This window comes from Beauveria bassiana (assembly GCF_000280675.1).
Source record: "Beauveria bassiana ARSEF 2860 unplaced genomic scaffold BBA_S00004, whole genome shotgun sequence".
NCBI lineage: Eukaryota > Fungi > Ascomycota > Sordariomycetes > Hypocreales > Cordycipitaceae > Beauveria > Beauveria bassiana.
In genome coordinates this window covers 112916-133551 of record NW_007930839.1, presented here as the reverse complement: position 1 = coordinate 133551, position 20636 = coordinate 112916, and the positions used below count along the sequence as shown (strand labels likewise).

General features: G+C 52.4%; 7 protein-coding genes across 7 annotated transcripts; 3 read left to right on the top strand and 4 right to left on the bottom strand.

The window, feature by feature from the left end:
- Window positions 1-482: 482 nt before the first annotated feature.
- BBA_01827 (GTPase-activating protein gyp1) lies at window positions 483-2678 on the top strand (the record flags this gene model as incomplete). The annotated part of the gene is made up of 7 exons (XM_008596924.1): window positions 483-524; window positions 600-615; window positions 712-721; window positions 784-921; window positions 989-1431; window positions 1485-2347; window positions 2421-2678. The coding sequence occupies 7 exons, from the start codon at window positions 483-485 to the stop codon at window positions 2676-2678; spliced, it is 1770 nt and encodes a 589-aa protein (XP_008595146.1).
- A 447-nt stretch (window positions 2679-3125) lies between these two features.
- Window positions 3126-4946, bottom strand: BBA_01826 (capsular associated protein; the record flags this gene model as incomplete). Its single annotated transcript, XM_008596923.1, has 1 exon — window positions 3126-4946. The coding sequence occupies one exon, from the start codon at window positions 4944-4946 to the stop codon at window positions 3126-3128; it is 1821 nt and encodes a 606-aa protein (XP_008595145.1).
- A 2904-nt stretch (window positions 4947-7850) lies between these two features.
- On the top strand, window positions 7851-9795 carry BBA_01825 (siderochrome-iron transporter MirB; the record flags this gene model as incomplete). The annotated part of the gene is made up of 3 exons (XM_008596922.1): window positions 7851-8080; window positions 8186-8802; window positions 8864-9795. 3 exons carry the CDS (start codon window positions 7851-7853, stop codon window positions 9793-9795), a joined length of 1779 nt encoding a protein of 592 aa, XP_008595144.1.
- Window positions 9796-9935: 140 nt separating this feature from the next.
- BBA_01824 (siderophore esterase IroE) lies at window positions 9936-10931 on the bottom strand (the record flags this gene model as incomplete). Its single annotated transcript, XM_008596921.1, has 2 exons — window positions 9936-10698; window positions 10768-10931. The coding sequence occupies 2 exons, from the start codon at window positions 10929-10931 to the stop codon at window positions 9936-9938; spliced, it is 927 nt and encodes a 308-aa protein (XP_008595143.1).
- Window positions 10932-12430: 1499 nt separating this feature from the next.
- Window positions 12431-13340, top strand: BBA_01823 (mitochondrial NADH-ubiquinone oxidoreductase 20 kD subunit; the record flags this gene model as incomplete). Its single annotated transcript, XM_008596920.1, has 3 exons — window positions 12431-12473; window positions 12561-12735; window positions 12890-13340. 3 exons carry the CDS (start codon window positions 12431-12433, stop codon window positions 13338-13340), a joined length of 669 nt encoding a protein of 222 aa, XP_008595142.1.
- A 1187-nt stretch (window positions 13341-14527) lies between these two features.
- Window positions 14528-17274, bottom strand: BBA_01822 (HECT-domain-containing protein; the record flags this gene model as incomplete). Its single annotated transcript, XM_008596919.1, has 5 exons — window positions 14528-14627; window positions 14692-16702; window positions 16766-16902; window positions 17024-17129; window positions 17196-17274. 5 exons carry the CDS (start codon window positions 17272-17274, stop codon window positions 14528-14530), a joined length of 2433 nt encoding a protein of 810 aa, XP_008595141.1.
- Window positions 17275-19746: 2472 nt separating this feature from the next.
- BBA_01821 (RNA recognition domain-containing protein) lies at window positions 19747-20552 on the bottom strand (the record flags this gene model as incomplete). The annotated part of the gene is made up of 3 exons (XM_008596918.1): window positions 19747-19993; window positions 20107-20363; window positions 20472-20552. The coding sequence occupies 3 exons, from the start codon at window positions 20550-20552 to the stop codon at window positions 19747-19749; spliced, it is 585 nt and encodes a 194-aa protein (XP_008595140.1).
- Window positions 20553-20636: the final 84 nt, after the last annotated feature.

Here is a 20636-nt window from a genome sequence, read left to right as displayed (position 1 = left end):
GGACCAGATTTAAGAGATGAAGGCAGATGGTGCTGTTTTGACTATCAGGAAGATGCAGCTAATATCAATTCTCCAAGCTCGATGGTAAAGTAACTCGTTGCAAAGGCGAGAAGGAGGAATAGTGAAAACTGGGGGGCTGTCTCTTTGAAGAGGGAAAGCGTAGCAGCCACAAGCGGCCATTCACAGTGGAGCGTGAATGACTAAGCTTTGGCGTAAATATGTGAGGTGCGACGACAGGCGCTGCATTACCTATAAATTAGGTACCTAGATAGCTGGAGGTGGCCCTAAAAGACCGCCTAATTAGAAGGGGTGGAATTGCTAGCGCGCCATTGTGACACTCGCTGTATCCTAACGGAGTGACCTGGCAGACCGCATCAGACCTCACACTGCTTCAACACGAGCGCCTGGCAAATCCTTCCGGCCGTCAACCGATACACAGGATGAAGCGCAGGCCCAAATACCTGCAATCGTATTCGTGAATCATGTGGTCATCTTCCGGGAGCGGCAAGAAGCCCGCGAATGCAGTAAGTTGCTGCTCTTTGCGCCCCCCGCGCCCAGATGCTCGTTGCTTCACGCCACTGACAACCCCGCTGTCGCAGGAGATGGTCCAAGTTGGTACGTTCGTTCCGAAGCTATCGTTGACATCGAGTCTGCTATGAATAGGCCGTTGCAATCGAATATTTGCTAATAGAAGCGTTTCTGTCTCTGCAGATCGATCAGAGTATGCTCTGTCGCCCCGCTTGCTGCCCGCCTTTTGAAACTGCTCGGCTGACCTGCTGACAGCTCCTCATCACCATTCTGGCGACCACAACTCGAACGAAATACTTCTAGACGAAGTGTGACGGCTCCGGCGTCTCGCGACCCCAATACTGTTATTGGAGCGGCGTATTCGCATGCCGACATAGTGAAGTTTGATGCCCTGTATGTGTATCGCCATGCTGGCGCAATACCGCTGTCCTGCGCTATCAAATGCTAACGAGCAACATAGCAATACCTCCAACTCCTCCTCTCGACCTAAGACGCCCCCCTCGGCTTCAGCGTCAAAGACACGCCCCGCTGATGCCTCTCCGTCCCAGAAGAACAATGCTGGTCGCAAATCGCCACCCTTCAAGAGCTACATCAACTTCCTCTCCAACACAAACGACGACTGGAATGCCGAAGAAGATGAGATGGGATATGACGATGATGATGGCGATGACTTTGGTTTACCCAGTCTTTCCAATATGAAACGAAGAAGTCGGAAGATGGCAGCTCAACAACAAAGCAGCATCGCCCCGCCACCGAGCTCCTTTAGCAATTCATCTGGAAGCTATGGACGACATCCGTCCGACAGTGCAGATATTGCTGTTGAAAGACCTGCGTCTTCGTATCCAATGCCACGGAAGAGTGAGGGAAAGATTCTCAGGCCGCAATATAAAGACATCCTCAAAGGTACATTGTGTCCCAGGCCCCTCACGTTGCGAGAGACTAATCGATTGCATCAGATCCTGCCAACGCATTACATCTAATTAACTACCCATCTGTCCCTAATAATTCCACGCCAAAGGAAGCGGATATAATCAACTCTCGCATCACCCGAATAAACAAGTTCAAAAGACTGCTTCAGGCAACTTCGCTGTCGTTACCTGACCTTAGGGCGCTCGCCTGGTCAGGAGTGCCCGAAGAAGTGCGCGCTATGACATGGCAGCTTTTACTAAGCTACCTGCCAACAAACAGCGAACGCCGAGTCGCAACGCTTGAACGGAAACGCAAGGAGTACCTAGACGGAGTGAAGCAGGCCTTTGAGCGAGTCGGAGCAAATAGCACGCCGGGGAAATCGCGTGGTCTGGACGAGACCATCTGGCACCAAATCAGCATCGATGTACCCCGTACGAACCCACATATCGAGCTGTATAGTTATGAGGCGACACAGCGTTCTCTGGAGCGAATACTCTACGTCTGGGCCGTGCGGCACCCTGCGAGTGGATATGTTCAAGGAATCAACGACCTGGTCACGCCGTTCTGGCAAACCTTTCTGGGACTTTATATCGCCGATCCAAATGTTGACTCTGGCATGGACCCCGGACAACTACCAAGGCCGGTACTGGACGCTGTGGAGGCGGACTCGTACTGGTGTTTGGCAAAGCTCTTGGATGGTATCCAGGACCACTATATCGTCGCACAGCCAGGCATTCAGCGTCAAGTGACTGCTCTGCGTGACCTCACCGCAAGAATCGACTCTACACTGTCCAGACATTTCGAAAGAGAAGGCGTGGAGTTTATCCAGTTTAGCTTTAGATGGATGAACTGTCTCTTGATGCGAGAAATCAGTGTCAAGAACACAATTCGCATGTGGGATACCTATTTAGTAAGTTGCTTTCTACTACGACCCAGCCAACAACTCTGGGTATTATTGTACGCGACTGACAGTCATGTTACAGGCGGAAGAACAGGGCTTCTCCGAATTCCACCTATATGTCTGTGCTGCACTTTTGGTCAAGTGGTCTGACAAGCTAGTCAAGATGGACTTTCAGGAGATTATGATGTTCCTTCAGAGTTTGCCAACTAAGAACTGGACAGAAAAGGACATTGAGCTGCTCCTCAGCGAAGCCTACATTTGGCAGAGCCTCTACAAGGGGTCGGCGGCACACCTGAAGGGCGGGCCGACGAAGCCATTACTGTCGGACCTGCAACTTTAGGCCATACCTGACTCGGCGTTGGATGTAAACGTAATATACGTTGGTATATAATGCAAAGCGTTAATGACTTGTGATTGAACAAGATTCCGCATGGAAGGGCATTTAATTTAGAGAATAATAGATGCGGCGAAACATGAATCTTGATGATGTAATAAAATAATAAGTTGTCGAAGGCGATACAAATGACAAGTGACAATATTGCTCATTGGTGATGGACCATCCAGTACGATAAAAAGAGGCTTTGTCTATGACTGGGGAAAGAAGATTGCTGAATAACTCAAAACACTATTCCACCTTGACTCCCCCCAAATATGCCAAAAATGGACAAAATGTACAATATGTGCCTCTGGCTTGTGTGTGTGCGCAGCATCGGGATATCTCAAAACGACAATAAAAAAACAGCACACCAATCTGAAAACAGAACGCTAACATGGCACTAGTAACAACTTATACCATGATGTCATCGACATAGCCAAGCGTGTCGCGTTTCTCGTCGCAGACGCGCGCCCACTCAAGAAGAAGTCGCCAGACGTAGAGGCGCATGTCCTCTCTGCGGAGAACCTGTTCCGCCCACTTCTTGCCCTCCTCGGCAATGTACCGCGCCGCGGCGTCGCCGGGCCCGGTGCCGTCGGCAAAGAACTCGAGCGTGGGGTACAGGTCCTGCAGCGTATTGTCGAGGGGCACAAAGTGCACCCAGGGCGCGAGGCGGTCGTCGTGCCACTCGGCGTAGACGCTGGCCTTGAGCGGCAGGCTCGTGGACAGCAAGAAGGAGCGGAAGCGGGCGCTAAACGAGTTGCCGTCGACGTCGAGCAGAAACTTGAAGGCGTACTGGTGCTTCATGTCAATGGGGGGCGATTCGCGCAAAAAGGGCCGCAAGAAGTCGCAGCCGTCGGGCCAGCAGAGCGAGGTGAAGCCGACGTCGGCGAGGTGCGAGAGCCAGGCGCCGAGCTGGCCCTGGGCGCGGCGCTGGCTGTTTGGGTAGAGGTCGGCGGGCGGCAGGTCAAAGGCGAGGGCGCGCTCGCCGGTCTGCTCGACGCGGGAGACGGTGGTGCCGTTGAGCATCTCGACGAGGCGGTGGCGGTGCAGGTGGTACCAGTTGTTGTCGTGCGCGCGGCCGCCCGAGTCGACGCCGCGCCACACCAGGCCGTCGCGCTTCTGGTCCCAGTCCGGGCCGTGGGTGCCGCCGCCAGAGTACCGCACCTCGTCGGTCAGGTACATGGCGCCGGGTATGACAATCTCGTTGTTCAGGGGCAGCTTGCAGCCCCCAAACAGGGGGATGAGCTCCTCGGTCGACGAGATGCTGATGGGCTCGACAAAGGACCCGTGGAGCTGGCGCAGATGGGGCTGCTCGCATGGATCAATGGCGGCAGTCCAGTTCTGCACGTAGCCCTTGAACGAGTACGCGGGCTTGTAGTTGTCGGGCACTTCGGCTGCCGGAGTGTAGTCGCGAATCGCAGCAACGCCATGCGCAGGCGTTCCCGGGGCACAAGCCTTGACGGCCAGATCCCAGTACGCATTGTCGGGCCCGTGCCAGTGAGGCTCATACCTTTGGGGCTTGGACTCGTCAATGTGCCTGAGTCCGGTATAATTGGTCGTCACTTCCGCGACCGGTTGTACTTTGCGCTTTTGCGATTCTTCAAGGAGAAGAGCATCGATTTCTTCGTGCGGCACGATGATCCGAGGCTCATCCATCATATTTACGGGCATGTCCACATCAGGCATGTGTTGGGCGAATTCTCCAACCAATTCGGCCCATTTCTGCAGCCAAGGCACACGATCCTCGTCAAGGCCCTGTAGGATGACTTTGCCGTCACGCACCTTGACGACGAACTCGCTTGCCGCCGCTCGCTGAGCCAGCGTCGTGGCGTCGAGACCCCAAAACGGGCGAATGTCCTTGTATATCCTGTCAAAATATTCCTCAATCATGATGGCGTCGGCGGCGACGGCAGCCTCGACCCATTTGTCGAAACCCGGGGGCGGATGTCGCCCACGCAGCTGCCGATAGCGTGCGGCGGTTGTCTGGACATCATATGTGCGTTTCGTTTCGAGGGCGCGCTCATGTAGGTCTCGGGCGTCAATCATGAGTTTCTTGATTGGGTGCGTGGGGTTAAAGGCAATGGGCAAATGACCTTTTGGCCTGCTGTCCCACATCCGAGAGTCGTGCCACAACATGTAGGCAGCGCAGCAAAAGGCGAGCGTGAAGAATCCGGCAAAGATTCGAAAACCCATGCGGGACGGGTAGACTTTGGGAGTCAAGAGCTGCCCCATGGTGGCGAGCATCGGGGGGGAAGAAGGACTTGCGTTTGGAACAGACAAGAGGCCAAGACGTCGTTGTAAAGTAAATGCTAGAAAAAGAAGAGATGGTTGAGCGTATGTCGACTTGCTAGATAAATAACGAGTGTCGAAGAAGTAGGCAAAGGGCGTCGTTGGCGACCGGAGAAGTTTCAAGCTGGCATCGAATACTTGGGATGAATGAATGAATGAATGAATGAATACGTGCTTTGCGCTTATACGACAAGAAACAGCTGCAATGGACAAGAAACGGGGAGTCCGAGTAGATTGATATGTATGAAAATCTTTGCTTTTCAGGAACCACAACGCAAAGGTCAGAAAAGTCACGTCACGTAATACACGGCAGCACGCAGCCACTGGGGGGGGGAGGATATCTATTAATGAACAAGGGGGGGGATTATCCGATGGGGTCGACACAGCCGATCTTTGTTTGCTCTTCAACGTCCCCAGTAGTTGCGCAATTTGCTGGCTTGGCAGGATTGGCATTGTCAAGAAGAAGGGTTGATAAGAAAAGACTATTTTGGGGATATCACGACGGAAAGGAGAGAGGACAAGGAGAGTAAAGAGATGAACAAGAAACATATTGATGAGGATATCTAGAATGGCACCAGGAATAAGAGAAGCAAAAGACTGTATTTTTTGCTCCTTTCTTTTTTTTTTTTTTTTTTTCAGCCGCAGGCTGCCAGGGCGCCGCTGGCTTGCCTGATGCCTGAGTTGCCGCCTGTGCCTCGAGTACGTAGAAATGTATGGGATTCTTTTGGTGGTGACTTGCTCCGAAATACCTTATCTAAACCCACTCACTCACTGTATTGAATCCTTTGCGAGTAAAAAGCTTGCGTGGCGCAACGTGTAAGCCTTTTTACTAATGCCATCAGGCTGTGATGGCGCTGCTTGGCCGCAAAAGTACCGTTACATTGGGGCTAGGTACAGTTAGAAGCCCTCCAACTAATGTACATGCTCGTACAAGTTTCATCAAAATGGTTCATATCTAGGCCGAGTGTTTCGATATTATAGATGGTATTGAAAATTCAATGCTCCAGACTGGCCACAAAACACAACTGTTTTTTGCAGTTTGTGAGTTGTCCTTGCAAATAGCCGCGATAACTGAACCTTACGCTCAAAGAATGGCGCCACATCTTTGTAGCGCCTATACCCCCTTATATATTAACAATAACCAAGCTAATCCCTGTAACCCCTGGGCCCAAAAAAAGTTGTTGTAACCCTGACCCTGAAAGGTGTTCCCTCAGCACAGACCTCGCTCGCGACACGACTTTTCCCCGAACTCGCGTCCCGAGATCTTGCCGAGTTCCGATGCATCCCGCGATGGGAATATGAGACCAAGTATCTGAAACCGCCCCGTGCATCACTCGCTTCATTTTGAATATACAACACACTCTCTATTCAGAAGCGTTACCTCGTCATGTGTCATTACTATTGCCTGGTTTGTCAAGTGCCCCTGACTTGAACAGCAAGTCTGCGTCGCGCACTCAGCAAGTGCCGCGATTTCAACAGACCGTGGAGAGACGCAAGTTCTCGAAACGATGGCTTTGAGATGATTGGATGACTGGTCAAAGGGTCATGACCTTTGCCCCTCAGAGCTCTAGCATCGGCCAACTTGCTCGAAACTCGCCAAGAATGAATATTCCGGCACATGAAACGTGTTTCAGAAGAGAGTACGAAGCAGTGAACTCTCCAGTAGAGATGACTACGCTGCAAAAAAAAAAAATAGATGCAGACTCTTCTTCTCCGAATAAGTAATAGAGCTTTGGCCATGGGAATGTGCTGGTTTCATTCATTGCCGGGTATGCATTGCCAGTCAGTAATTGCAGCGACTGCACCCAAAAGACCAGTGGAACGAACAGCTAAAATCCCCAAAATATCTAGCTGTGCTATTACTGCACTAAGATCATATAGTTCTTCGAGGAAGATCGTGTTCGTTCCATCTCTTCTGGCGTACTGTACACTTTAGCGACCTGTTCTGGTGAATGCACTTGGGCGTCGAAAGAAGAAATGCTGGCATGCATTCAGTTGATAGGACAAGCAACTTGGCATTGTGCAGTTGCGCCTTCATCGTTCCTGTACCATTTCCCGACGTCGAAAGAAGCTAGCGAGATTCGAGCCGCTGGCGTCTCCTACTTGACTAGTGTCCGTCTCAAGCTTCAATGTCAATGACAGGCAAACTTGTTCAACACAAGTTAGTACAGAACCTTTTTTTTTTAGCTTGTGGAGAAAACACAAAGTTGCGACGGGAGGTTATGTCACAAGCACGGGCTAATAACCAACTAGTTCGTTTAACAACAACTATCGTCTTGTTCGGCCCTCAAAGCACCCAGTTTTAATGAATCTATTGGCAAATCGCTGACTGGTTACGTCTATGCTCGGAGACTTGACTCCTCGGAACGGGCTTGGCAGTGGGCACAAGAACTTAACCACCAAGCACTAGGAGCACCGATGTCGCTATATAAGTGAGCTAGTCTGCTTATCTGATCCGCCTTTGTTGTTAATTGTCAAACGATAGACCGCCTTCAATGGATACCAAGTCTCCATCTGAATTCAAGTCCTGCCTCATCTCGAGTTAGCTCAAAACAGAAAAGGTCAACTGCCGATCTGTCGCGCTCTCTTCCCCGTCGCAAATACCAATTGTTCGCGGCTTTAGCGCGGAAGCCGAACGTTCCCCTGCTGTGAAAATGCTTTCCTTTCAGATGACTTCCGTCACCCAATATCTATCTACTCGGAGACTTTGGCTCTGCTTCACCTTGTTGCCGTACCGAGTTTTCACATATCCGAGACCAAGTATTGGTGCATATATAAGAGCGCGGGGTCGTTGGCTGTTGAGAGATTGACACGTATCGGCACCTCGCTTTGGATCATCACGCAGTCATGACACTTTTGCGCAGATTCCGCAACGTCGTCGGGACAAAGGCCGACGTCGAGACTGAGAACCCAAACGTCGTTGGCTCGCCGGCTGAGAAGGACGCAGCACACTTCGCCGATGAAACTATTCTAAAAGATGAAGAGAAGCCGAGTGAAGACGCTCAGAATGGTGTTGAAAAGATTGAGGCCGTGACTTTGGCTTGGAGCCGAAGCTCCCTCTATTTGGTCTTGATTCTGTATGTGTATCCCTCAAGTGTCCCTCTCTCTCGAGCCGTCTCTTTAGCCAGAGGACCACGGCGCTGTGCCCACGCCGACAAACTGACAAACTTGCTTCCTGATAGTATATGGTTTCTGACCCTGGCCAACAACTTGAAGAGTGTCACCATCAACGCATTGACGCCCTTTGCGACTAGCTCCTTTGCGGCCTCGTCGCTTCTCACAGTCATCCAGATTGTAGCCGGTAGCTTGGGAAGCGCCGTCTACATTCCCATGGCGAAAGCGCTCGATCTCTGGGGCCGCGCAGAAGGCTTCCTCCTCATGATGTCCCTGGCCGTCCTGGGCATCATTGTCGTGGCGTCGTCGCAGAACCTGCCCACGTACTGCGCGGGCTACGTCTTTTACGCCGTCGGCTTCAACGGCCTCGCCTACAGCTGGGATGTGCTGGCGGCCGACGTGACGGACCTGCGGAACCGAGGGCTGGCCTTTGCATTCACCTCGTCGCCCGCCCTCATCTCGGCCTTTGCGGGCCCCAACATTGCCGCCGAGTTCATCGCAAAGGTCAACTGGCGATGGGGATACGGCTGCTGGGCTGTTGTCGTGCCCGTGTTTGCCCTGCCAATCTATCTTTTGCTCGCCTGGAACCTGCGGAAAGCGAAGAAGCAAGGCATCATTGCAGACAAAGGGACCGGTCGAAAGATGGACCGACAGAATGTATTATGGTTCATTACCGAGTTTGACTGTGAGACAAACTCTTTCGAGAAAATGGCATTACACCGTGCTAATATGTACTCAATTTCTAGTGCCTGGCGTTTTCCTCTTCGCCGGCGGTCTCGTTGTCTTTCTTCTCCCCTTTACCCTAGCTCGTACCGCTCCTCAGGGCTGGTCCACCCCCTACATTATCGCCATGATCGTTGTCGGCTTCGTTGTTCTGGCCATGTTTGCGCTCTGGGAGTGCTACGCCGCGCCGGTCCCATTCATGAGCCAAAAGTTTCTCGCCGACCGCACCATCCTCGGCGCTTGCCTGCTCAACATGACCTACCAAATCTCCTATTACTGCTACGCCAGCTACTTGCAGCCCTTCTTGATGGTGGTGTACAACGTCGACTTGCAGACCGCAGGCTACGTCGCCAACACTTTCAGCGCGTGCGCTTTCCTCTTTCTATTTGTCACTGGTTGGCTCGTTCGCTGGACTGGCCGTTTCAAGTGGATTCTTTGGATCTGTGTCCCCCTTTACATCTTTGGTCTGGGCCTCATGATTCACTTTCGCCAGCCCGGAGGCTACATTGGCTACATTGTCATGTGCGAAGTCTTCTTCTCTGCTGCTGGCAGTGTCTTTATTCTCTGCTGCCAACTTGCCGTGCTCTCCGTCGTGGACCACCAGCACGTTGCCTCGGCCTTCTCCTTGCTCTTCTCCATGGGTGGCATCGGTGGCGCCCTGGGTAGCGCCATCTCCGGCGCCATCTGGACCAACACGTTTTACCCGCAGCTGGAGCAAAACTTGCCGGCGTCCGACTTGCCCAACCTCCTGACCATCTACTCGACTTACACTGCTCAGATTGCATATCCGTGGGGTAGTCCCACGCGCGATGCCATTGTCAAGTCGTATGGCTACGCCCAAACTAGGATGCTGGCCGCGGGTACAGCATTCATGGTCCTAGGTTTCATTTGGGTGGGAATGATCAAGAACATCAACGTGAAAAAGATGAGTCAAACAAAGGGCAATGTGCTTTAGAGCACTTACTACCTGTCCCGCCATGTTGAGCTCGCTTCCACAATGTACCCAAAGCGTACACAATAGTTGCACCCAGAACTTGGCAAAAGAAAACGGTGAAGAGGAGAATAAATGAAAAGGTTTATTTGTCAGAGAATTTTCTATTGAGTCATGCTAATCAGAAACTTCATAATGCCTCGTTGGAGCCCTACCACCGCGGCACTTCCGTGATCCTCGCCTGGAAAGTGGCACGTCCAAATATCCTTGACGCTTGGACAGTCTTGTAAGCGAGCCACCAGCGAAGCTGCGCTCTCTTTCATTTCTTTGCCTTCCGCCATGCTTTTCCGGCTCTCGAAAGATTCATCAGACTCGTCTGGTAATTTCACTAGCTCATCCTCGGGATCCCCCCACGTAATGAGCAGAGAGGGCGCCGGCTCTACCGGGTCCCTGCGACGATGAAGCTCGGCTTCTTGATTCTTGACCAAGGCGTAGTCGCTCCACCAGATTGTCGGGCTCGCGGCAATGTAAAAGTCGAATAGTGTTGGTCTGGTAAACAGGGCATGTAGAGAAAAGATGCCGCCATACGAGTGACCGAATAGAGCCTTGCGTCCGCTTTGTAGCGATACATGGGGGAAAAGCGTTTCCTCCACACACGTCATGACATGGTTCTGAATCAAGTTCAGAAATTTGTCGCCATCTCCAAAGCTCAGATCCGTTCTCGGTTTCCCATCTCGTCCAAGTGGCATGTCATAGTGGCCATCAGGGGTGGGCGGAGTGAGATCAGGTCCTCTCCGAAAGTCGTAGACGCAGTTTGACTTGGGATAGCCGACAGCCACAACCACGTTTCTCACATTGTTGGTGAATTCCAGGCGCCGTGTAATGTCCACCGCCGTAGAGAAAAAGACATTGCCATCCACGAGATAACTGAAGTCGCAAACAGATGCGGGTTAGGTGCATGATAATTTGACAGGTACACACGTAGAGTCCACTTACAACGTAGAAATTGGCCCATGGTCGTCTTCCGGCCGCACGCGATCTTCGCCCCAGCACAAGGGCCACGCCACCTGTACCAGAAAGTCGCCTCGTTCCGTCTCCGCGGTATATTCACAGGTGTTTTGGAGGTATCCCTGTCTGAGATTCGTCACATTTGGCTCCATGGCTGCAAAAACATGGCAAGTGATTGAAAAGAAGGAAATTCCCAGCCTCGCCGGTCCTACACTTTTGTCTCCCCACTGTAGTCTTAAAGATATGTCCTACTCAGCATTCTAGGTCAGAGCCGTGTGTGGCCGAGTGTGTCCGACATCGCAATGACTCGTAATCTTTCAGCCTTTCTCCAAGGATTGTTAGCGGACTGGATTGCTCACACTCCACAGTTAGTGGAAAGCGTCTAGCATTGAAGTGGAAATAGCGCCACTTATCAATCTGATAAGATGAAATTCGAGCCCATCACCACATTACCAAGCTTTCATGGCCGGAAATTTATTTGACGAACCGATGAAAAATAATATCTCTCCATTGCAGAAACTACGGATATTGTAGCATTCGGGTGATCTGGAACGAACTCTTGTCACTGGGTCTTCTTGGCTCATCTTCGAGGCTTCTCTATTCCCGCCAGGCTTACTAGTCTTGTCGTCTAACGGAGTACCGCACTCTGTCATGCTCACTTCCCGGTGGAGATACTGGGTGCGCGGCCGCGGGAGATGACATTGCGAGCGATGGCCTGCAGGCATCGGATCCTGCTGCTGAAAGAGTAAACCAGCGCGCGAAATGCGCTATCAGAGCGCCTACTTCGAGACGACATTGAACAGGCGACGAAGCACAACCACATGATGGTCATTACTATCGCATCGCCTACGGATTATTGGTAGAACTAATGGCAATTTTTGATCGGAAATTGATCGTTGCGGTTCAGGGGTTTGCTAGTAGAGCTAGTGATGTATGGTGAAAGCTACCATGTCCATCGTTCACTGAGCCACGGATCCAAACAGAGTCTCCAATGTCGCACTCAACTGATATTTTGGTCGAGAAAGCCTCCGAGTAAGTTCTTGGCCATTTTCTGTGAGTAGTTGAGATCTCCGAGATTTCCTTGCACCAACTACTGGCGGATATCTGGATAAAATGAAGTCCCACCAAACCTCGCAGAAGAGACCAAAAGGCATCGCCATCACAGCAGACATCTGTAAGCTCTGTCTGCTGCAGTTCTATCAGCGACAGCGCCTTTTCAGTTCAAGGTAATATTGTGGGTGTCTAGCCAATGGCATGCTCGCAAAGATTAATTCTCCTACCAAATGCCCCGCCCCTCCCCCAAGTTGGCTTACCTCACCCGGCTAAACCTCGCATTCGCCTCTTTCCACTCAGCCAATCATAACGTCGCCAATACCAAACCACAAGTCTCCATTGCAATCCCAGAGCGCATCTTTTGGCCTCAGTCCGCACAACCAGGCCAAGCTACTCTTTCGCCCTCTCTCTCCATTATATCCATCTCTGCCCTCAGCGTCGGCCTGCTCAAACCCGACTTCATCCTCACATCGTCTCTTTGGCATTCAATTGTTTAGAAAGACGTTTTTGCAAGGGCACTGCAAGCCTACTGAGTTCTCGTGTCGCCTTCGCGCCCCCGAAAGGCTTCCCCGGCCTTTTTCGCTCGTCGTCCGCCACAATGCTCGCTTCTACCCGCTCGGCGGCCGCCATGGCCCTGCGAGGTACGTTTTTACCGATCCTCTAGCCGTCAATGTTTTCTCTTGCTTTTGGTTGAGGGTCCGGGTCGCTAACGCAATGGATTAATGCAGCCAAACCCACGACCGCCATGGTTCCCTTTCGTGCCGCTGCCGCGCTTTCCACCAGCTCAAAACGAGACGCCACCTCTTTGACACCGCACAACGGCGCCACCGGCCTCCGCAAGATGCGCAAGGACGTTCCTCTCGGCAGTGAGGAGGGCACCAAGGGTGTCATTCAATACGCTCTGTACGTTGGTCTATTTATTTTACCGCGCTCACCAGGCCGCAGCCGCGGTCGATATCACCCCCCCCCCCCCCATTGTTCTCGCCACCCAGGCCGCGGCCCTGATGCAATCGTTGACAAAACATGACACTAACCACTGTTCTGTCCCCAACTACAGGACCTCGCTCGACGTCATTGCCAATTGGGCTCGCCAGTCCTCGCTCTGGCCCATGACCTTTGGTCTCGCCTGCTGCGCCGTCGAGATGATGCACCTCTCAACGCCCCGCTACGACCAAGATCGACTCGGCATCATCTTCCGCGCCTCCCCCCGCCAGTCCGACGTCATGATTGTTGCCGGCACCCTCACAAACAAGATGGCCCCGGCCCTGCGCCAGGTCTACGACCAAATGCCCGACCCCCGCTGGGTTGTCTCCATGGGCAGCTGCGCCAACGGCGGCGGCTACTACCATTACAGCTACTCGGTCGTCCGCGGCTGCGACCGCATCGTACCCGTCGACATATACGTCCCCGGGTGCCCCCCCACCTCCGAGGCTCTGATGTATGGCATCTTCCAGCTTCAGCGCAAGATGCGCAACACCAAGATTACCCGCATGTGGTATCGCAGGTAAATGGTCGCGCTGTAATGTCAATAAATATTCTGAAGAATGGATCAAAAATATACCTCTAGCTTATTCGAAGAGCAGAACATGGAGAATCAGTGGTGCGTGGAGGGCATGGGGTATGCGTCCGTGGGATGCACTCTTGAGCAAGATGCTGATCCTGCCTGTTTCAATGTGATTAGGTAGGGGCAGCATGTGTATTTAGAAATGTTGCTTGCGTTGCTTGCGCCAACGACAGTGGCCCTTTTGCATTTGATTATTCGTTTTCTTTGTACAAGTGGTGGGGAATCGGCTTCCCTGATTTCAGTGTCTACACCAAAATTTTATTTCTATGTACTGGTAGAACCTGGCAGAACAACCTGGCAGAACAACCTGCCAAATATACCGTACAATTTCCCACAAGCTGTGCACTCCACATTGCATTGATAGTCACATGCATTGAACAGTCGGACTGCAGAAAGAAATCGAACAATGCAAGAGAATAAAAAGCTCACAAAGGCCAAGTAACAGAGTGACTGTATATATATGCGAGGAACAATGCAACAAAAACGGCAAAGCAGTTGACAAATGTCCATCAAGAGCCCCTTTCGACAAGCAGGAAACCACAAATGCGCACTTTGACGATGCTGAACAATCAATCCTTCATCAGTATGTTTTGGCTTGTGCAATCTCGTATCTCACAAAATCAAAGGGTAAAGAAAAAAGGAACAAGGAATCCAGTATTCTATTGTCTCAAAAGCCAGCACAAGCTCCTTCTTGCTGTTCAAACCTCTGCGGGGAAAGTAATTCTGTCTGCGGTTGACGCTGGATCTCTTTTTCTGTCGCTCGTCTTTCTCAGCTTGATTCCGCTTTCTGAACAACCAGATGAGTAAACAAACGCTCTTCAAACAGGCATTGGTCCTTGGATTTTCCTCTCTTCTCACCCTTCGCTGGCAGCATCATGGCTGCCTCCATACTAGAACATTAACCGCCGGCGCCAAGCATAACATGGTCTCAAAGACCGTTTCAAGCCAATATGAACAGAAAAAAGGAAAGTAATGTACCCAAATGCAAGGCTCTGCGTGCGCAGAGAGCAGTCAAAGACAAATCGCCAAGGGGAGAGAAAAGGCTAGCAACCAGGAATAAAGTAGACAATCGAGGTTCGTGTGCTGGAACACACCAAATCGCTCCATTCTTGCTGAGCATAATCATGGTTTTTACTCTTGGCCAAAACCCATGGTCTCTTCGACAGCAATGGTCAATTTCTGCGTCAACGTCTCCATGTCCTTGTATGGGGGCAGATCAATACGGTTGAAACTATAAGTCGTTAACGAAGCTGTTTTACAGAGACTCGGTATTGAGCAAAGGAAAGAAAACATACCAGGTATGTGCCTTGGGCAAGTTGACAAGCTCGCCGGCCTTTTCGATGGTAAAACGGCGAGGACCGTCGCTACCTTGCAGATCCTTGAAACCATTGACGGGAATTCTCGAGGTTCCAGTTGTAAATTGTAGTAGACGTGACTTTTGCTCACCATCCCAGGATCGCACAGTCTTCCAAAAGTTCTGGATGACCTCGTCAGACTCGGTGTAGCCACGATAGTCGGTGTGCTTCTTCCAGTCGTCCACGTCAATCTCTGCAATACCGCCAATGAGCAGCTCCAGCTCACGTTCGTCGAAGACGTTGATGAGATCTATAGGAATAAGCTCGTGGAAGCCCTCCTTGAACGCCTGGAATTGCTCCGCAATACGTTTCTCGATGCGCCATTTAACCATGAGGTCAACGTACTGCTTCTTGTTCTCGTTGGTCACTTCGATGTTGCGACCATCAGGGATGAGATCCTCTGTGGTCAAGACGCCGAATCGCTCGTCCTCGGTGGAAAACGTCTGCTCCAGAATGCCGCCCGAAATATCGTTGTCGAGCATCCACTGCAGCGATCGATGGAAATCGGCGTCGACGCCCTCCATATCGGCTAATGAGACGGCTTTGCCCAGAACCATCTTGTACAAAGCTCCGATAAAGAATGCGTCGAGGAAACGTCTGTGGAAGATGGCCAAACCAACGACTCTGCCAATGAACTTGAAGTAGTTAAGATGTTCGGGGTTGATACCGGAGTGAGGGTTGATCTGCAGAGTATAATTGTCGTGGGCAGAATACTCGAAGAGGCAGTAGAAGGGGTTAAACATTTCGTGAGAGAGCAGGAAGAAGAATTCTCGCGAGACACCGCCATAATCGAGACCCTCTTCGCCGTCGAACTTGATCATGAGCCGCTTCTTCAGATCAGTCGCAGATTGGCGAGTAATTTCTGCAAAGGAATCTTCGAAGATGTGGGAGCGTCTAACTTTAACATGACATTGACCGCTGAGACTGCGCATAGCAGGCTGCGAGCGGAAGTAGATGAGCTTGCGTCTAAAGTCTCTCTTATATTGGGGAACGTTCTGGTCGAGCGAGGAGGGGAGACGCGGATCATCCCAGGTTGTAGTCTTGGTGTTATGATCCACAAAGTACACGCGAGCCGTGTTGGTGAGTCGCATCTCCCAGCCGCTGGGCAGAGGGCCTAGCTGAGATACAGGCTGCTGCTGAATCTGGCCATTGGCATTATTCTGGCCGCCGTAAAGTCGGATATATTGCTGGCGACGCGGATCGACCCAGGTAGTTGTGCGCGTGTTGTGGTCGACGAAATATGGGCGACCTTCGGGAGTCCATCGCTGCTCCCAAAGAGGCGGCAGCTCGCCAGTTCCGGGGCTCGTAGCGCCAGTGTGCATCATGGCAGCGGCGTTACTGGCCGCGGCAGCCGTATGTGGGGGCGGGGGACTGCTGCTTGGCGAGCCGGACTGCATGGTGGGCGAGCTGGTGCCGGTACGATCTTCCGGCAGGGTTCTGTTCTGATGTCGGGTTCGTTCGGCCTGGGTGGTTTCGTTGCGGCTCTCGCCGGTACCATTAGCAGTTGGGCGGTTCCAGCTTGTCGTTCTAGTGTTGTGGTCCACGTAGTATGTTCGGCCAAGGTTGTCTTCGCGTCGCTCCCAGCCCGCAGGCAGGCGGCCTTGAGCGTCCTCAAACGGGCTCAGTTGGCTTGTTGGTCGAGGTTGCTGGGCGCCCCCCTGTGAGGGAGCTGGCGTGGGACCGGCGCTGACAGGATGAGGAGGGCCTGAGTTGCTCGGAACACCAAGGCCGTTGCTATTGGTGGCAGACATGGAGGATCCGGGTCGATTCTCGGCGGCCGGAGCGGACAGAGTAGAAACATTGGAGGTACTGGCGTTTGCTGCTGGGCGACTGGAGGAGCCCTGTCCGTTGCGGATGGGAGCGTTTAAGTTACAAGAGAGGTTGATGATGAGTTTTCCGTGGACGACGAGATTATCGGTGGACTTTTTAAGGTCTCTCGTGATCATCTGGTCTGGTGTGTCCCAGTTTACAGTTTAGTCAGGGAAGAGTATCGGGGTTGGGCAAGGTAACGTACCATCTGCGTCGGGGCTGATGTCTGGCATCAAATCGCCGACGCGAATGTTGATGACGCCGAGGAAGCCCTGGTCCTTCTTTTTGAACTTCTTCTGGTCAAAGACCTGGACGGCAAGGATGCTGCCTTCATTTGCACGGCTGCGGATGTGTTAGAGTGTGTTGGAGCGATTCTGTCATGCTTATTGTGCGGCGAAAAGAAGGTGAAACAGGGAAAATCATGATGTGTAGAGGGGTAGGGGGCCGAATGGTTGTGGCATACAAATCGAAGCTCTCGTTCCAGTATGGGTTCAGCGTCCTCTTACTGACGCTGGTAGTTTTGGTCTGCTCACCATTGACGGTGGCGACGGCGAATGGATCGGGAAAGCCTGGGAGTGGTCAGCATTTTCGAGGTCATCGATACCAAGGCAGACGAGCGGCGGAGGGGTTCGTACGGAAAACATCGCGCTTGTAGAGGCCATCGGCGGCAATGACTGCGGAATTGTCAGCATCTGGTACACGTCTCGCAGGCATTTACAATGCGGAGCAGGGCACACTCGGGCGACTAACTGGTGACTCGAAGGTTCGGCTTGCTGCAGCGACGACGCGGTGGTTAGCAAGGACGTATCTCGAGATTAAGCAGAGTTGGTAGAGGTGAGGGCGCTCACCTTGGCAGGCCAGACTCGGCTCGGCTCGAACTCATGATTGTGCCGGTAGGCAGCGCACCAGGCACCGCAGGACCGAGCGTGGATGGAAATTGATCGTAGCAATAAGCCGCAATGCCGGAGCAAGAGGAGCGTCAAAGACTCGAGGGTAAAGCGAGAAGGCCTTGGGTTTTCCAAAAGCGGCCAACGCAGCAAGAGAAGACAGGAAAAGAGGATGAAGGTGACTGCGATGCAGATGACGAGCTGGAGAGCAAGTTGAGGCTGTGCAACGCCCGACAAGTAGCAGCGAGATGGCACAACAAGAGGTCTATCTTCCCCCGCTTCAAGTTGGCCTCTGGCTGGAGGGGACGTGGCTGACACTGACAGAACAGAAGCTACTTGGCTACAGCATCCTTGTACCTGTCACACTGGCGGTACTTGCTTGGAGGTCGAGGTAGGTACTTTGAGCAGGCTGGAGCTTGGTGATGGGTGGGTGAGACTGTAGCGGTGCAACAGCGCTGGCTCGAGGTAGTAAAAGGGCATTCTTCAGCGGGTTCAGGGGTAGAAGGAGTACTCAAGTATCGCTGTAGGTACCTTCGCTCGCAGTGGCAGAGCAAGGTTTGACGCCGGCACGTGATGCAGTGGGACGATTTGTACCAAAGGTAGGTATATCTTGACAGATATTCGTGTAGCCAACGATCTATAATGTAAGCATTACACTTATGTATTCACATGGAAACTATACATAAATAAATTCACTCCTCTTCAGTGCTCCTGAGAAACTGTCGCCCGCTCGTTTCCTGTCCTTGAAGCCTTGCAATGCCGCCGCCGCAACACCAGGCTACAAGCTTACAGCAGCCAACCACCAGTGGCTGCACCTGGCGAGCCTTAAAAGCGGGCAGCTCGAGTGAATAGCAAGCCTTCTGTTATCTTGTTATTGTAGTATCCGTACTAGTAGGCTTGAAAATTAACATTAAAAAATGATGAAATATAATGCTGCGCCATCGAGGAATACGTCGGGCGTAAAGGCGTCTTGTTTGTGGCTTCGAGCGGCTTCCACGACGTCCGCAATTCCAGACGCGGCCAATGACAATTATTCAGTAATTATCAATCAACAGAAACCTCTCATTATTCATCAACAACAGCTCAATGATTTTCTAGTCAGAAACCATCCATTTCCCTTGCCCAAGACTTGCCCTCTATGTAACGCTCAATGTAACACCCACCACACCTCCCACCTACGGCAGGCCTTCTCCGAACCATCGACACCTCCCCCCCGGCTAGCAAACCCGTGGTGCCTCTTGTTGCTCGCTTCCAATCCAGATGGCGCCGGGCACAATGCCCCTCTCCCAACCTCCTGACCCCAATCCTACCTTTTACGCCACGCCCCTATTTATAATCGCGGTTTCCTCGCCGAGCATTCTTCCTATGATAACACCATTGCCAGACTCTAATATATGGTACCAGTAAGTAGTGATACCTGCTCACATTCGGCGAAGCTTGCGTGCATGCGGGCTGGGCGACCGGCGTTGACGCATCCTCTCTGCCCTGATCCTGCAGCGCGCGTCGTACGCAACAAGCCGGCTCCCCCCGCTGGTTGTCCCCTCCCACCGGTCCCGACTATGAGATCTGCTGGCCTTGCTCTTGTTCGGGATTCACACGCGTACGCAATCCTTGGCCAAGCCCGTCCACCATCCGCCCCCCTTGGTTGCCTCTCAAGTTTACACCCGCATTGCTGCTATTTTCGTCTCGCGATGCGCCACGCCACAGTTGCGCACGCCTTCCTATTTAGCGGCTGGCATGTGTCGCGGTGTCTACAAGTAGTCGCCTTGTGCTCAGTAGTGTGGCGTAGGTCAAATGGTGACAAATGCCAATTATGAAACGAATTGTGCCTCTGCTTGCCCGTCATATTTTGATGGATTGTTGCTACAAAATACTCCCCCTACGCCTGCAGCAAACCTGCCTCATCCAAGAGATATCCATGAACAATACAAAATAATCGCATTACTAGCTATTATTGATATAAAAAAGCCTAAAACTCCAGTAAGAAACCGCCCGTTTCACTCTGTCGGTAGCAGCCCTGCAGTCGCCTTGCACAGTATAGATACTTGGGCTCTGGGATATCCATATTATTCTTCTCGATTTTCTTCGCACTCTCAGAATTCACCTTTTCATTGCCAAGCAAGTAAAGGGCACTCCAACAGACATCAGTAGGGCTGTTGTCGAATCCGGGACACTGACTTTGGCGGACAACATGAGCGGCCAACAAATGCACAAGTCCATCTTGCTCACATCGTAGCACTCATCCGTCGGGTTTCCTGTCTCACTCGGCCAAGGAACTGGGCATGCCATCTCCTTGCTCCTAGTAAGGCGTGAAACCCCGACCTCGGCCTCGGCCACCGCCTCGGTAGCCGCCTCGGGGAGGAAAGCCGCCGCGGCCGAACCCTCCCCTGCCGCCGCGGAAGCCGCCGCGACCGCGACCGCGACCCATGCCGGGCACGTTGGTGCGCTTCGGTGTCACCTTGATATTGCGGCCCTTGAAGACGCTTTCGTTAAGGACGAGGGCCTGTGCGACAAGGCTGGGCTCCGTGAACTCGACGTAGGCGTAGCTGCAACTTGATTAGCACAACAGAATCCAAGGGGAAAACAGAGGAGTAGAGGAGGCAAAGAAGAAACATGGCGAGTAAGAAAAGGGTTCGGCACATCCGGATAAAGCACTTACCCCTTGGGCTGGCCTGAAAACTTGTCAAGGAGAATCGTCACGCGGTTGATGGAGCCGCAGCTTTGGAAATGCGCCTGAATCTCTTCGGGCGACGCAGAGTAATCGACGTTGCCGACAAAGATACTGCGCGCGTCAACAGACTCCTTGTCGTCGGCGAGGCTGGCCGACTGCTGCTCCAGGCTGGCTTGCATCTCCCGGAGCTTTTTTGCCTCCTCTTCCATTTCCGCCACGCGACGCTTCATGGCTGAAATTTCTTCCTATTCGCAAAGAAAAAAAAACAACGAACCGCGTAAGCAAATCTAATCTCTTTTTTTCCCGCGGTTTGCGCACGACGACTATTCTTCGCAGCGAGGCCTGTATCTCACCTCCTCTGTTCCCGCCATTTCGCCTTCTTGCTCGTGATGGTCGGCCGGGACCGGATCCTCATTCTTGATGGTCTCCGACATGGTTGCTTTGCGAGCGGTAGTTCTGTTGCGTGGACGAGTAGAAAATATATCTCCTCTACGTAGAGTCTCGTCTTCTGCGAGTCA